The sequence below is a fragment of the Charadrius vociferus genome, unplaced genomic scaffold (assembly GCF_000708025.1).
Source record: "Charadrius vociferus isolate BGI_N301 unplaced genomic scaffold, ASM70802v2 scaffold102, whole genome shotgun sequence".
Classification (NCBI taxonomy): domain Eukaryota; kingdom Metazoa; phylum Chordata; class Aves; order Charadriiformes; family Charadriidae; genus Charadrius; species Charadrius vociferus.
The window spans coordinates 2,610,458-2,622,376 of NW_009647212.1; the positions used below are offsets into that span (position 1 = coordinate 2,610,458).

General features: G+C 37.3%; 1 protein-coding gene across 1 annotated transcript in view; it reads right to left on the reverse strand.

The window, feature by feature from the left end:
• LOC104296069 (neurexin-3-beta) overlaps positions 1–11,919 on the reverse strand; it is a 140,284-nt gene that overhangs the window by 110,371 nt on the left and 17,994 nt on the right. Inside the window, exons 3-4 of the mRNA XM_009895897.1 lie at positions 7,128–7,217; positions 526–833 (exon numbers count right to left, since the gene is read on the reverse strand). Of these exons, the coding sequence (XP_009894199.1) occupies positions 526–833; positions 7,128–7,217 (398 nt within the window). The remainder of the gene's footprint in view (positions 1–525; positions 834–7,127; positions 7,218–11,919) is intronic.

Consider the following 11,919-nt stretch of genomic DNA (forward strand, 5'->3'; position numbering starts at 1 on the left):
TCTTGAGAGTGTTCCTTTAAAATTTTCTACAGGAAGGCTATCAAAGGAAAATGAAAAATGCCTTTACCTGGAAGTAATGCTCCATTGCTTTAAGCCGCATTATGAACTTCACTGTTGCAGCAGTACATACTGTCATAATAATAAATAACCATGCACCCACCCCCCATTAAGCTTTGTAACTCTCTTAGGAATACATTTCCCCACATATGGAACTGTAGAAACAGTTAAAAACATGTTCTCATTCATGTTGGGGCAATCTTACTTATATAAATAGGGTTGCACTAGAACAGGAGCAAAACCTGTCTCCATTATCATGTACATGTGCCATAATAATTCATCCAGCTGCTTGTTCACCAACACCGGAAGACAACATTTTGTGGTGACTCACCCTATATAGCATTATTAAAAAAAGAGCTACATGGAACATTATTCAGAGAATACAGGGCTTCCATGAACTTACAAGTGAGCAGTGAAACAAAAGCCTAATTAAGAACCCAAGAAAATGCAGAAGACTAATTGACTCACCTGGATGCTGGGTGGCGAACGATTTTTTCGGGTTGTAGTGGTGGCCATTGTAGTTGTGGTTTCCATGACCGTAGTAGACATTTCCGGCGGCACTGAGGTTGTGGGTGTTGTTCCCAGGATGGAAGGGACTTCCCCAACGAGTCGGACGCTTCCATTGATTTTAATGTTGGGGTTGTTCTCCGCTGCCATGTTCAGCACTTTCAAGCCATTGTAATAGAGACCGGAGAGCTGGCCTTGGAAGAGACGCCCTCTGTCCTTCCCTCCTATGGCTATTTGCGCCTGGGTGTTGAAGATGGTTAACTGTCGTCCTAGTGAAGGGGGGTGAATAACATTATTGCCAGACATTTCCTTCACTTTGCATCTTACATTGAGTCCTGGCCAGAAATGACGGACAACAAAGAAGTAGATTCATTCTTGGTAGTGTTTGTTATGACTGTAAAAATACAGTATGGAAATGTACTACCTAAAGCTCATTAATAAGAAAGATTAGCCTGAAAGCAAGAACAGCTAAAACTGAATCTCATGCTTCAGCATCCACTCGCACATCAAAACTCTGGAGGAGCTTTGACTCAGTCAGAAATTTTAAGCCACTCTTTTAGAGCTGGACCCATTTTAAACTACAAATAAGGCCTCAATATGTAGCTACTTCTCTACTATCAATTCAGATTGCAGTACCTGTCAAGCTTTAGCCCATAAATAAACCTTCTATTTTGGCTGGTCAGAGGATAAGATTAACTCATAAAGCCACTTTTAATAATGCAAAGGTTTTAAGGGGTGGCTTGAGGACAGTAAAACATCAGATAAAATTGTTGGTGATATAAGGACTGTGTAGGAAACAACACAAGATCAGTCATGATCTTCTACCTGTAAATTTCGTTTTGTGAAGGCTCAGAAGTCTAAAACCAAGAAACACTGAATGCAAACATTTGTGATGTCTCTGAAAGAGCAAAGTTTTTGAAATAGTGAGGATAACATAGTGCTTCAGATGGTTAAGCCCCAGAATGCCTTACATGTGACTCCCCTCTTACAGACAGTGAAATTCAAATGTAGGCAGGTTAAGTGGTTTACTCAAGGGTACACCTTGAGTGTTAGGAGTGGTCTAATATCATATGTAATGAAAAAATGCATTTATTAAAAATAAATCTAGTAATGTTTGCCAATTCACCTAGTTTCGCAGGACACTTGAATCACATTCAGCCTGGACTGCTCTATAAATATTGCTTATGTCCCAGGCTATGCCAAGTTGACTATCTTAAGAAATAAATTGCTTCATGCAGTGCAAAGGCAGTGCCTATAATTTCACTGTTCCTCAGAAGATTAGGGGCATGCCACCTGGAATCTGTTGAATCAACGGACAACCAGGCTGGGCAGAGCTCAGAAGGGTTATCAATGCAGCATCAAGTCAATCATCATTCAAAGATCTACTGTGTTTTCCCATTTTTATGAAGTTTGCAACACATGTCCCCATCCCATTCCCGCTCCCCAGTTCTCACTCACCACTTCCTCTTTCTAGTCCACCCTGGTGAGAGGTGCAAAATGCCACCATGTAGCAAAACACAGCCTATAACCCACTGCTCATTCCTTCACAGCCAGTGGTTAGAGTAGATCAAAATACGAGGGGGAGCTCACCAATTTTGGTGGTCGTCGTGACGGGTCTCGAAGTCAAGTGGTGATGCGGTGTTGCATCATCTTATGGTGACAGGATGGACCATGGGGAAGAGAATGGGGACAAGAGAAGAAATGCATCTGAAAGGAGTTCCTGTCCCCAAAGAGGGCCCTAGCTAACTAAGCAAAAGTGTATGGAGAGGTATAACATACGGACATGTGGAGGTGGGCTGCACATCCCTTGTGCTCCTCACCCACAGATTTGTAAACGAAACACTAGGACTTGATCAGGGTGGAGTAACTGCATTGATGAAGAAATGAGAAATAAAAATGGAGGGTATCCTTCCCCTGGAAAGTGTTGAAACACCTGATGCGATATTCTGCATCTCAGGAGGTTTTAAACTTACCAGAGGCAATGTATGTCTATTAGAACATAAACAAACATGCACTGAAGCCACACATCCTCAGCATGTAAAAACAGAGCCTTTCCTCTTGTCTATGAGGAAAACAGGATCCAATAACAAGATCTGTCAAAATATTCAGCCCTCTCAGCCCAGCTCCTGTCTGAGCTAGAGGAAATGGCACTGTGTACTGTAGAGTTTGCTTTTCTTCTCTCTCCTGTTTCACTTTGGATTTTTTTAATGGATATGCTGTAAGTTCTTCACTACACCATTTTCCCTTCTCCTCACATGTTTCCTCCCTCTAGCACTATATTTCTTTCCCAACTGTCCCTTCCTCTACGTACAGGGACATTTCACTTGCTACTGTTCCCTCCTCGTCACCTCAGTCATGATAGAGTGCCAAAAGATAGAGGTGAGATGAGTAAAGAACAGGGAGTTATTTCACTGATCCTAAGATAATATCCCTGAAAATGGAGGAAAGGTGCTGACCATTCAAAGCTTTCCATTTCCATTTCTTTCTCCCCTTGAATCAATACTGTATCTTTTTTCATCTTTTACCAAAGGGAACAGGGGTGGGCAATGATGAGGAAGAAGAATTTTTGCTGTTCCAGCTAGGAAAGATCCCCAAGCCAGGAGAGAAAAGGGCTTCCCTCACTTTACTGGAGGATTACTACTCTCCTTGGGATGTCATCTATTCTAGCCCAAGTTCATAGCACAGCTTTAGACATGTCTGTCGTATCTCTCGCTTTACTTCCAAGAATAAGGAGTTAATATTTTAAGGCTGAAAAAAAAAAAATTATGTCTCCATTTCTGGGCCTTCACCTGCATCTTCTGAAAGAAAGTGTACACCAAGGAGGTGGCCTCACCCCAGTAAAAAAGGAAGTTTGATTGTGTCTTTTGGGGTCTTTCTTGTTTGTTAAGTTGTCTTCCAGTACAGGATTCATGCACTGCACCATATGGTTAACACTGGAGACAGCACTGGTACTAGAATTGCGTTTGCTAAAAGAACAATCACTTGTTGGAGTCACCTACAACCTGCCATTCCTCATTCTTCACTCTACGATGGTGTATATGTACATGAATAAAGACAACAGGGAAATATGGAATGAAAGAAAACTGTTGAGAGAATATACACTTAATTCTGCCACCACAGGTCTCTTCTACTCAATCTTTTGATGATATGGTTCTGAAGCCCTTACTTCCCCTAAGTAAAATTTATTTGGCTACTGAATTTTATTAAGGAACTGTTTACATTAGTAAATTCTACTAGACGTGTAAGGGTTCCAGACTTACAGTCCTCCTTTTCCACAGAGAACTCTTCCTACTGCTATTTTAGTGTCATACTGGAGAAAAATGATGAGCATATTTTAAATTTTTGAGGTGTTTCGTAAGTACTCTGAATAGTTCAAATTCTCATTTCTTTGTTTGCTCTCTCATTGACTTCTTAATTTAGAAAATGGAATACCAATTAAAAATATCACAGAGAAATCTTAGTGAACTTTTGCGTAACACTAGGAGAGATTTGGGGCCTGACTTAGCAAATCCTAATTCACACTAATAGTTCTTGCTTCAAAAGTAGTCATTCACATCAACAGGACTTAACGTGTAAGTAAGAGAGATTTGAAGAATTAGGGACTTTCAGGATCAGTCCTTTTGATGAGATGCTTCTGGGGCTTTATTAGCTCACCCAACTGCAGAATAGGTAACATCTGTGCCTTAGCAGACACCATGTATTCCGCTAAGGAAATCTGCTGGTTTTATGACTACTTAAGTTGAACAATTTAACACTAATACTTATTTTTTTTACTCACATACATAATCTCAGTGACATTAATAGTGTTTAATGTTTAGCTTATTACTCATATAATTCGAGATTGTAAACCTAGGCTCCTCTTGAAAAGATTTTAAGCTGATTTATAAAATTAAAAAAAAAAACAAAACCAAACCAACAACAAAAATCCCAGTAATGATGCCACTTCAGAAAGATGTGTTATGTTTGTTTTCCAAGAATGAACTATTTCATTAGTATGAATAATGTAACAGTGGTACCAAAGGAAGACCAAATCTGGTCTTCAAAACCATCAGTCGAAAAGTGTTTCATCTTACCTCACTCAAGCCAAGAACTCATATGGGCAAGAAGCTATTCTCTATGTTGTCTCTTTGATGAATCTATCTATTCCTCCATCCATCAGTTCATCTTGTTCCATGTTGATAGCAAGCTACCCTTTCACTCATCATCTTTATAAAGTCTTCTGACAGAAGGTTTCCATGTTATAGTAATTGTTGGATGGATGACCAGATGGATGAGCAGGTTGGTGAACAGCCAGGTAAATTATTAATTCTTATTATTTTTTAATTTGAGTGGTACCTAAGTTGCTGAAAACTCTATCTACTTTGGAACAAAGGAAGAAAGATATATTGTCTCAGCTGTTACACTGCACAATATCATTCCCTAACACAAAGTGTGAAGACTGAATTTCCTTTCACTTTACTAAAAACAAGGCTCTACCCTTCTAGCCTAAAAACATCCAGTGCTTTGAGAGTATCTAAATGCTCAAATGTTGTCTCTTTTAGACCCTACTGCATGTGTGATTGTCTTTTAACAAAGCATCAATATCCACAAAAGGTAGACTTCAGTTCAAAACTTCAGGATAGCTTACAAATGAAAGTGCCTTGGCATGCTTATAAGCTCAAACTTGGAGAAGCAGTGACATAAAATAAAAGATTTGGTGGAAAACCAAAAAGAAAAAAAAAACCACCCAAACCAAAACCACAAAATAAAACTGAGGTGGGTTTCTCAAGCACATGAATTGCAAGGAATTAGACATGCATCTGTTTGAACAAAATTGAGGCAATCATTGTCTTTAGTGTTAAAGGGACTTTAGCAATTCCAACTTACCAAAATTATCCTCTTTTTAGTGTTAAGCTTTATTTATTTATTTTAGTTTGATCTTGTAAATTAACAGGACAACCCACTGAGACTCAATAAGCATTTTCTGTATACTTTTACCTTAAACCTTATTTACAATTTAGCTGAATTAACTGTTCCATAAAACCCTGATGGTAAAAAAATATTTCCGTTTTAGTTACACAAATATTTTTGTTTTACTTTCACAAATTCTTTAGCTTTAGTTACAAATGTTACACCCTTGTAGACCAAACCTGAAAAATGGGCAACAAGGTCAGCTCTCATTGAAGTCAACGGGAACTGAATGTGCACAACACTTTGCAGGATCAGACCCTTCACATAAGAATATTTTGACTCTAGTTAGCCACATCCTTCGTGACCTTAACTTAATTTATACTGGCTAAATCAATTTGTTAATTCAGCTGAGGACAGAAGTTTGAAACAGAACATAAATTATATTTTTCCAATCTTACAAAACATTGGTTTTACCTCTTGGGAAATTTGGTAACAACCATAGTCTAAGTCAGCACAGAAAATGCAAAATCTGAGTTCAAAGGTCACCCCTTCTTATAAGCAGTTCTTTCTTAAAAGGAAACAAGAGAAGATCATGTTCTGCTTTTTCAAGGCTTCAAGGCAAGGAGTTAGTTACAGTGATTTTTTTTTTTTTTTAATATAACATTTAGTATAGAGGGAGAAGATCTTCCTGACTTAAGCTGCACTGTACTACCCAGAGCCCAGTCCAAACCCTGCTGAAATCAGCAAGAGTTATTCTGTTACCTTCAACAGGCTTTGACATGGGCTCTACAACCAAGATTTTTCCCTCCCCTCCAAATTCCTGATAAAAAGCCATTACTGCTCTGATACAAGTCCCATTTCAACAGGTCACTGAGCGCCTGCAGAACTCTCACTCAAGACAGCTGGGCTTATGCATGTTATCAAGTCTTTTGTTGACCTGAGGCCAATTACTCCAGGCAAACCCACAAAATTAAGTAGCACTGCCTGAGGTTAAGTTAGGGAAGAATTTATCTGTAACTTAGACACACGTATCATTTGAGTGTTCAAACTGTACTCCAGACATAGCATAAAAGCAACAGAACAATCATCTTTCTCTGTCTCCCTCACTATAGTTTATATGAAAATGTTAAAAAATGTTTTCTTTACAACATTTTTTAAAATTGTTTAATTATCTTAATACAAATAGGAAATAAATAGCCACAGTGGCTAATCAGACTAATGAGAAAAAAGAATCTTACAGGAAGTGGTTTAACAAGTAGGTTTGAAATTTTTTTAAGAAAACTTTGATAATAAAGATATAAATGTAGTTTAAAAACAAATCAAAATAGGAAAATCATGCAGTGGTTAAATTGCCATAATACATGTTGTTGCTTTTCACTCTTATTCTTCATTTTGTTTTTTTAGAAAATGTCTCCTGAATTTTTGCTTGTTTGTTTGTCATTACTATGATAGCAAGCTTAGAATTTCGTCCCTTTAACTGCATTTTAATAGCAATGTATTATAGCATGATTTATCAACATATGGCAGGTGGAAGCTGACACAAATTATAATGAAAATTAAAACAGTCATTTATGCAGCAGGCGATTATCATTTAAGAAACATTTATTTGCAGGCTTTAAAAATGAGGGTTTAGAATCAAATGGGTTTAAAATGAAAGTTTTAATGACTGTTACCTTTTTCCTGCAGCCACTCCTCTACGGGCCGGTTATATTTGAAGGGGATTTTCTGTTTTACCATTTGGAACCGTTCACTATCAGTGTTGCCTTTAAAGTTTAAAAAAAAGCTTAAAAACAATCTGAAAAGTCAATGAAATAGTTAAAACATCCTAGATCTTTTGGGTTTTTTTATGACCTTATTTAGCTATGAATAAATAAGTTCATGTGTGTACATATATATATTTGAAAAGAGAGAGTTTTATCTTTAGTAAGGTGGAGAATAGTTATACATCCCAATTGCCTGACGTTCTCGAAGGTCAAAGAAGTTAAATCCTCTGAAAAAGATATCTGATTCTCCTCAGAGTATTTGTTTATCCAAATTGGTCAGAAGGCATGTGTAATTTGTCTGGGACATGAGACCTTGAGTGAACTCAGTGCCATGAATTAAAACATTTTGGTTAGACTCCAGACCTGACTGCAAAAGGACATGGCACAATACATCAGTTACACAAACACATTTAGTAGTACTTCGGTAAACCTTCTTACAGTAGTAAAAGACACGTTAGGACTAGAAACCCAGTAAACAGAAAAAAGGAGAAAGGAAGAAATGATAAGAAATCAATGCTGAAAGGATGCAATAGAAGTAGTTTAAAAAAAGAAACCAACAACTACTGAGTGGGAAGATAGATAGGAAAGAATGGAAGTAAAATTTAAAAAGGGGAAGAGCTGTAAATTAAGGATACGTGAAGGCTTGTGTCCAGTTACCAAAGACTTGGGCCTGTTGCCAGAAGAAAACAGAAGCTTAGAAACTAATTTAAATGAAAGCAGAAATAATTACCCAAGATGTAAATTCTGGCAAGTGCAGTTCCATTGTTCCATGTTGATGGATAATAGAATTATCCAGTAAAGCATGTCTTGGAGGAAAGCTCTTATCACTCACGCAGTACTGAGAGGAATAGGATTCACACAAAGACTTTGTCCAAATTCAATACTATTGAAAAATTGTACAGGTCAGATGGGCTGCTCTCCTCTAGCAGAAAGCAGCAGCTCAGTTTGATGGCATTTTCTTCAGTTACAGTCACTTTCTGACTCATTCTAGTTTTTGCTTCATGTATTATTTTTATAAAAACTCTACAGTACGATAGGCATAAAAAAGAGTACATCTTTTATAAACTTAATTACAATATTGTAGAAAACTAGAGTAAGCCCCCAGCTTACTGAAGTAACGCTACCATAAACAGAAGTTCACTAGACCAGTAGTGCTCCAATACATGTTTTGAATAAACAGCAGTCCAAGAGTCAGCAACTGCTCTGCACAATTTGCAGTACTGATTTTAAAATTCCACATATAAACAACCTAACATGGCTTCATATTTATTTGACTTTCTGAAACAGATGCTGGAATCTTTTTTCAATGTAAAGACACACCAAGGAAAAAAATATATATGACTAACAGCTGGCAAGATTCCCCACCCAGTCAACAGCAGACACTTTCATGCTGCAAGGAATATGACTGGTAAATCTCATGTGCCCAATAACAGTTACTGTGTAACTGCTGCTCGGAAATGCTGCTGGTCTGTATGAGGTACCTGCTGACCACAGCTATCCTCTCCAGCATCATCCTACTGCTGACTTTCTGGTACAGGTGAGAGGCATTATAGTGACAGACCGACTATAATCCTGTGAGGATTCATATGTAATAAAGCATGGACCTAATCTTGGATATTTGTAAAAATCATCACTGTATCTCTTTAAGTCCAGCTGTAAGGAAAACAGCAATTTGGATTTGGGTTAACGTCTCAAACTATAACGATGAACATTTAGGAGCCTTGCTGCTTATTTGGGGCAACAGATAAAACAATGCAAAAACATTTAAGAGCCGCTTTATTGGCCTGATCCCTCATCACCTTCCTGGAAACTCATCTACTTTTTTCTTTCTATGTAACAGATCCATTGTGGGAAACTGCTATTCCCCCATCGTAGAAAGATCTAATTAAGCACTAGCAGACACACACTTATGTACCAGTTTCTCTGTCCCACTTCAGATGCCTACTATGTACAATTGGTTACTCGGATAAACTAGATGGAAAAGATAAAATATTCTGTCAGTCATTTACCAAATAGTATTAAACAATGTACCGTGGTGGCTTGGAGTCACTCACAGGCATTAAATTAACTTTGAGTACATTCCCAGCTCTCATAATTCATATCAGCACCAACAAAAAGTATCAATAGTCAGTTCTGCACTTGTATGAATGCAGATTCATAAACATAAAATTTGAAACATGTTCAGTGCAGGATCTAAGAAAAAAAATGATAAAGAGGAGCTGAGGTAATACAAACAACAACAAAAAAACCCCCCACCTAAACCTAAAGAGACAGAAATATTAACAAAACAAGGATTTTTGATCTGTTTGTTAATAATACCTTGATGACTAATGTAGGCTGGGGTCATGCAGGTCAGTTGTTTTCCCACTTTCTTAACCTAAAGGATAGATCCCTTTCCTGCAAGTTCTCCCATTCGTTTAAGCCTAAGGGAAGTTTACAGTCACAGGACAGGGAAGCGGACCTGCTGCTTTGGGGAGAACACAACCAAAAGTAATTGTCACGCTCACTACAAAACCAATTTATTTTTTAAGATCAGTTAGCAAGGCAGTCTGCTTATCCATTAGACTTTTTCTCAACACGCTTTCCTTCACCAAATGAGCTAAATCTCATAAATACAATCATAGAAATCCTGCATCTCCTTTAGGATATTTTTTGTCTGTTCCAGTGTGCCTATTTTCCTCTGTGTAAGAAAGGAATACAGAAAGACACTCAGGAGGTGTTTCAGTGGGACTTAAAGACCTAAATTTGTCTATGAACTCCTAAATTTCTCTGTCAACCCAGACTTGAACACTTACTGAGAGTCTGCTACTACATGTATTTTGCACGTGATACAGAAAGTAATGGTTTCATTAGAAATGGCAGATATGCTTCAATTTATAGAGTATGTTCTGAGTAAGGACTTCTGGTTCGATGAGTGAATTGAAATCTTAATGTTGATGGGCAAGAACATCTTCTGTAGTTCCAAAGAAATTCTATAACACGCTTTACTTGGAACAAAAAACTCCACTGGCTTCATTCAGTGTGCACATAAGCAACTTTTTACTGGAGGCAATGCGATCTTTTTCAGAATAAAGAATGATCCACAGTTCATAGGAAAGCAAGAGTTGGCCGGTGGCTGGCATGGAGGGCTTCTTCCTCTGGCTGGAGTGCTGACCGTAGAAAGGAAAAAATGTAGTGGATTGAAGACTAAGGTAAAAAGGAAGTGGGACAATGAAAGAAGACATGACAGGGAAAAATGGATTTCTTATAATACAAGCCCTAGACCTTCAAGAAAGCCAGAAATGACAACTATTCCCCACCACATCTTTAAAGACTTTTTTTTTTAAAATCAGGTTTAAATTAATTTTATTATTATTATTTTTAGACAGATATATTCAGCAAGATTAAAATACGTATAAAAATCATACCTTTAAAAGCTATGAAAAATGGAAGTACATTAGAAGATTCAAATAGGTTTAAATTGCAACATTATTGCCTGGTCTATTTTTTTTGGCTTGTTTTTAAATTTTATTTCAGACGTTAGTAAGAATGATTTTGAAAAACATGTGCATGAGAATGTGTTCACTGATATACCCAGTTACAACATTGAGTTAAAAAACAAGTTTTCCATTGTTAAGCGCTTGAGATAGTCATTAAATATCAATAAAACCATACAGTTATTAAATTAATATTGACTTTGAGTTGTGCTTTAAAAAAATAAACACGGCATTTGATATGAGAGTTCAAAAAAGAAATATCATGGTTTGCAACACGAAGTAACATAAGTTCAACATGAAGTGAGCTCATTGGACCTCTGACAGCTGAGCCATGATGTGATTAAAGGAGATTCTGGTCCATCTTCACACATAGGAATTTTCAGCAACAATCTTTTTTGTGACCTCAATGCAATGCCTCTCTAGAGCTGAACGATACACATGTTCAAACAATCCCTTCATGCAACTAATCTAGGCACCCCCTTTTTTCTCTTTGAGTCCAGCTCTGATTCAAGGCTGCACTTCAGAAAAGAATACACAGGATAAAGAAAGCCATTCAAATTTATTTTAGAAAATTCACTTAATCCCATAGTTCTTTTGCATTCAGAATCAATGTGGGTCTCAAAGGTCTGCAGGATATAATTTGTTATAGTAAAGCTGTGTGGATTAGTTTTGCTACTTGTGATTTACTAAATATTTTTCCTCCCATAAGTTCTAGCTGTGTTAATGATACAAGTACCAATAGTAACTGCTCATTTAAAACAACCTTCCTCCTTTTTCCTTCATCTGTGTGAATTCCTGTATATAAATATGACATTATCTGCTTCACAACTGCGCGTCTTCTAAAGAACTGTACCTCAGAAATGCATTCCTTCACCTACATTTTCTCCGTTCTCATGCAAAATTCTATAGCACAGCCAAATCTGGCTCTGTGAAGAATGGGATAAAACAAGTCTTTTATTCCATTTAGTACACACATGTACAATTAACAGAAACCCTGCTGCATCTCCTAAGTATCACATAGACCTCAGTTTTCCAACAAACTGATAAACATCCAGGCTCTTAAGACCTTGAGGATTTTAATGGTAACATTTTGTAATCTTGTGGATCCCTGAATCTTGTTTAACCTGAATGTTCAAAATATTTAAAATACCAAAGACATTCCCAAGGACTAAATATTTTGGAGATTAGTCTGGCAGAAGAGCTCTCTATTTTTGCCTCTCTTTCCC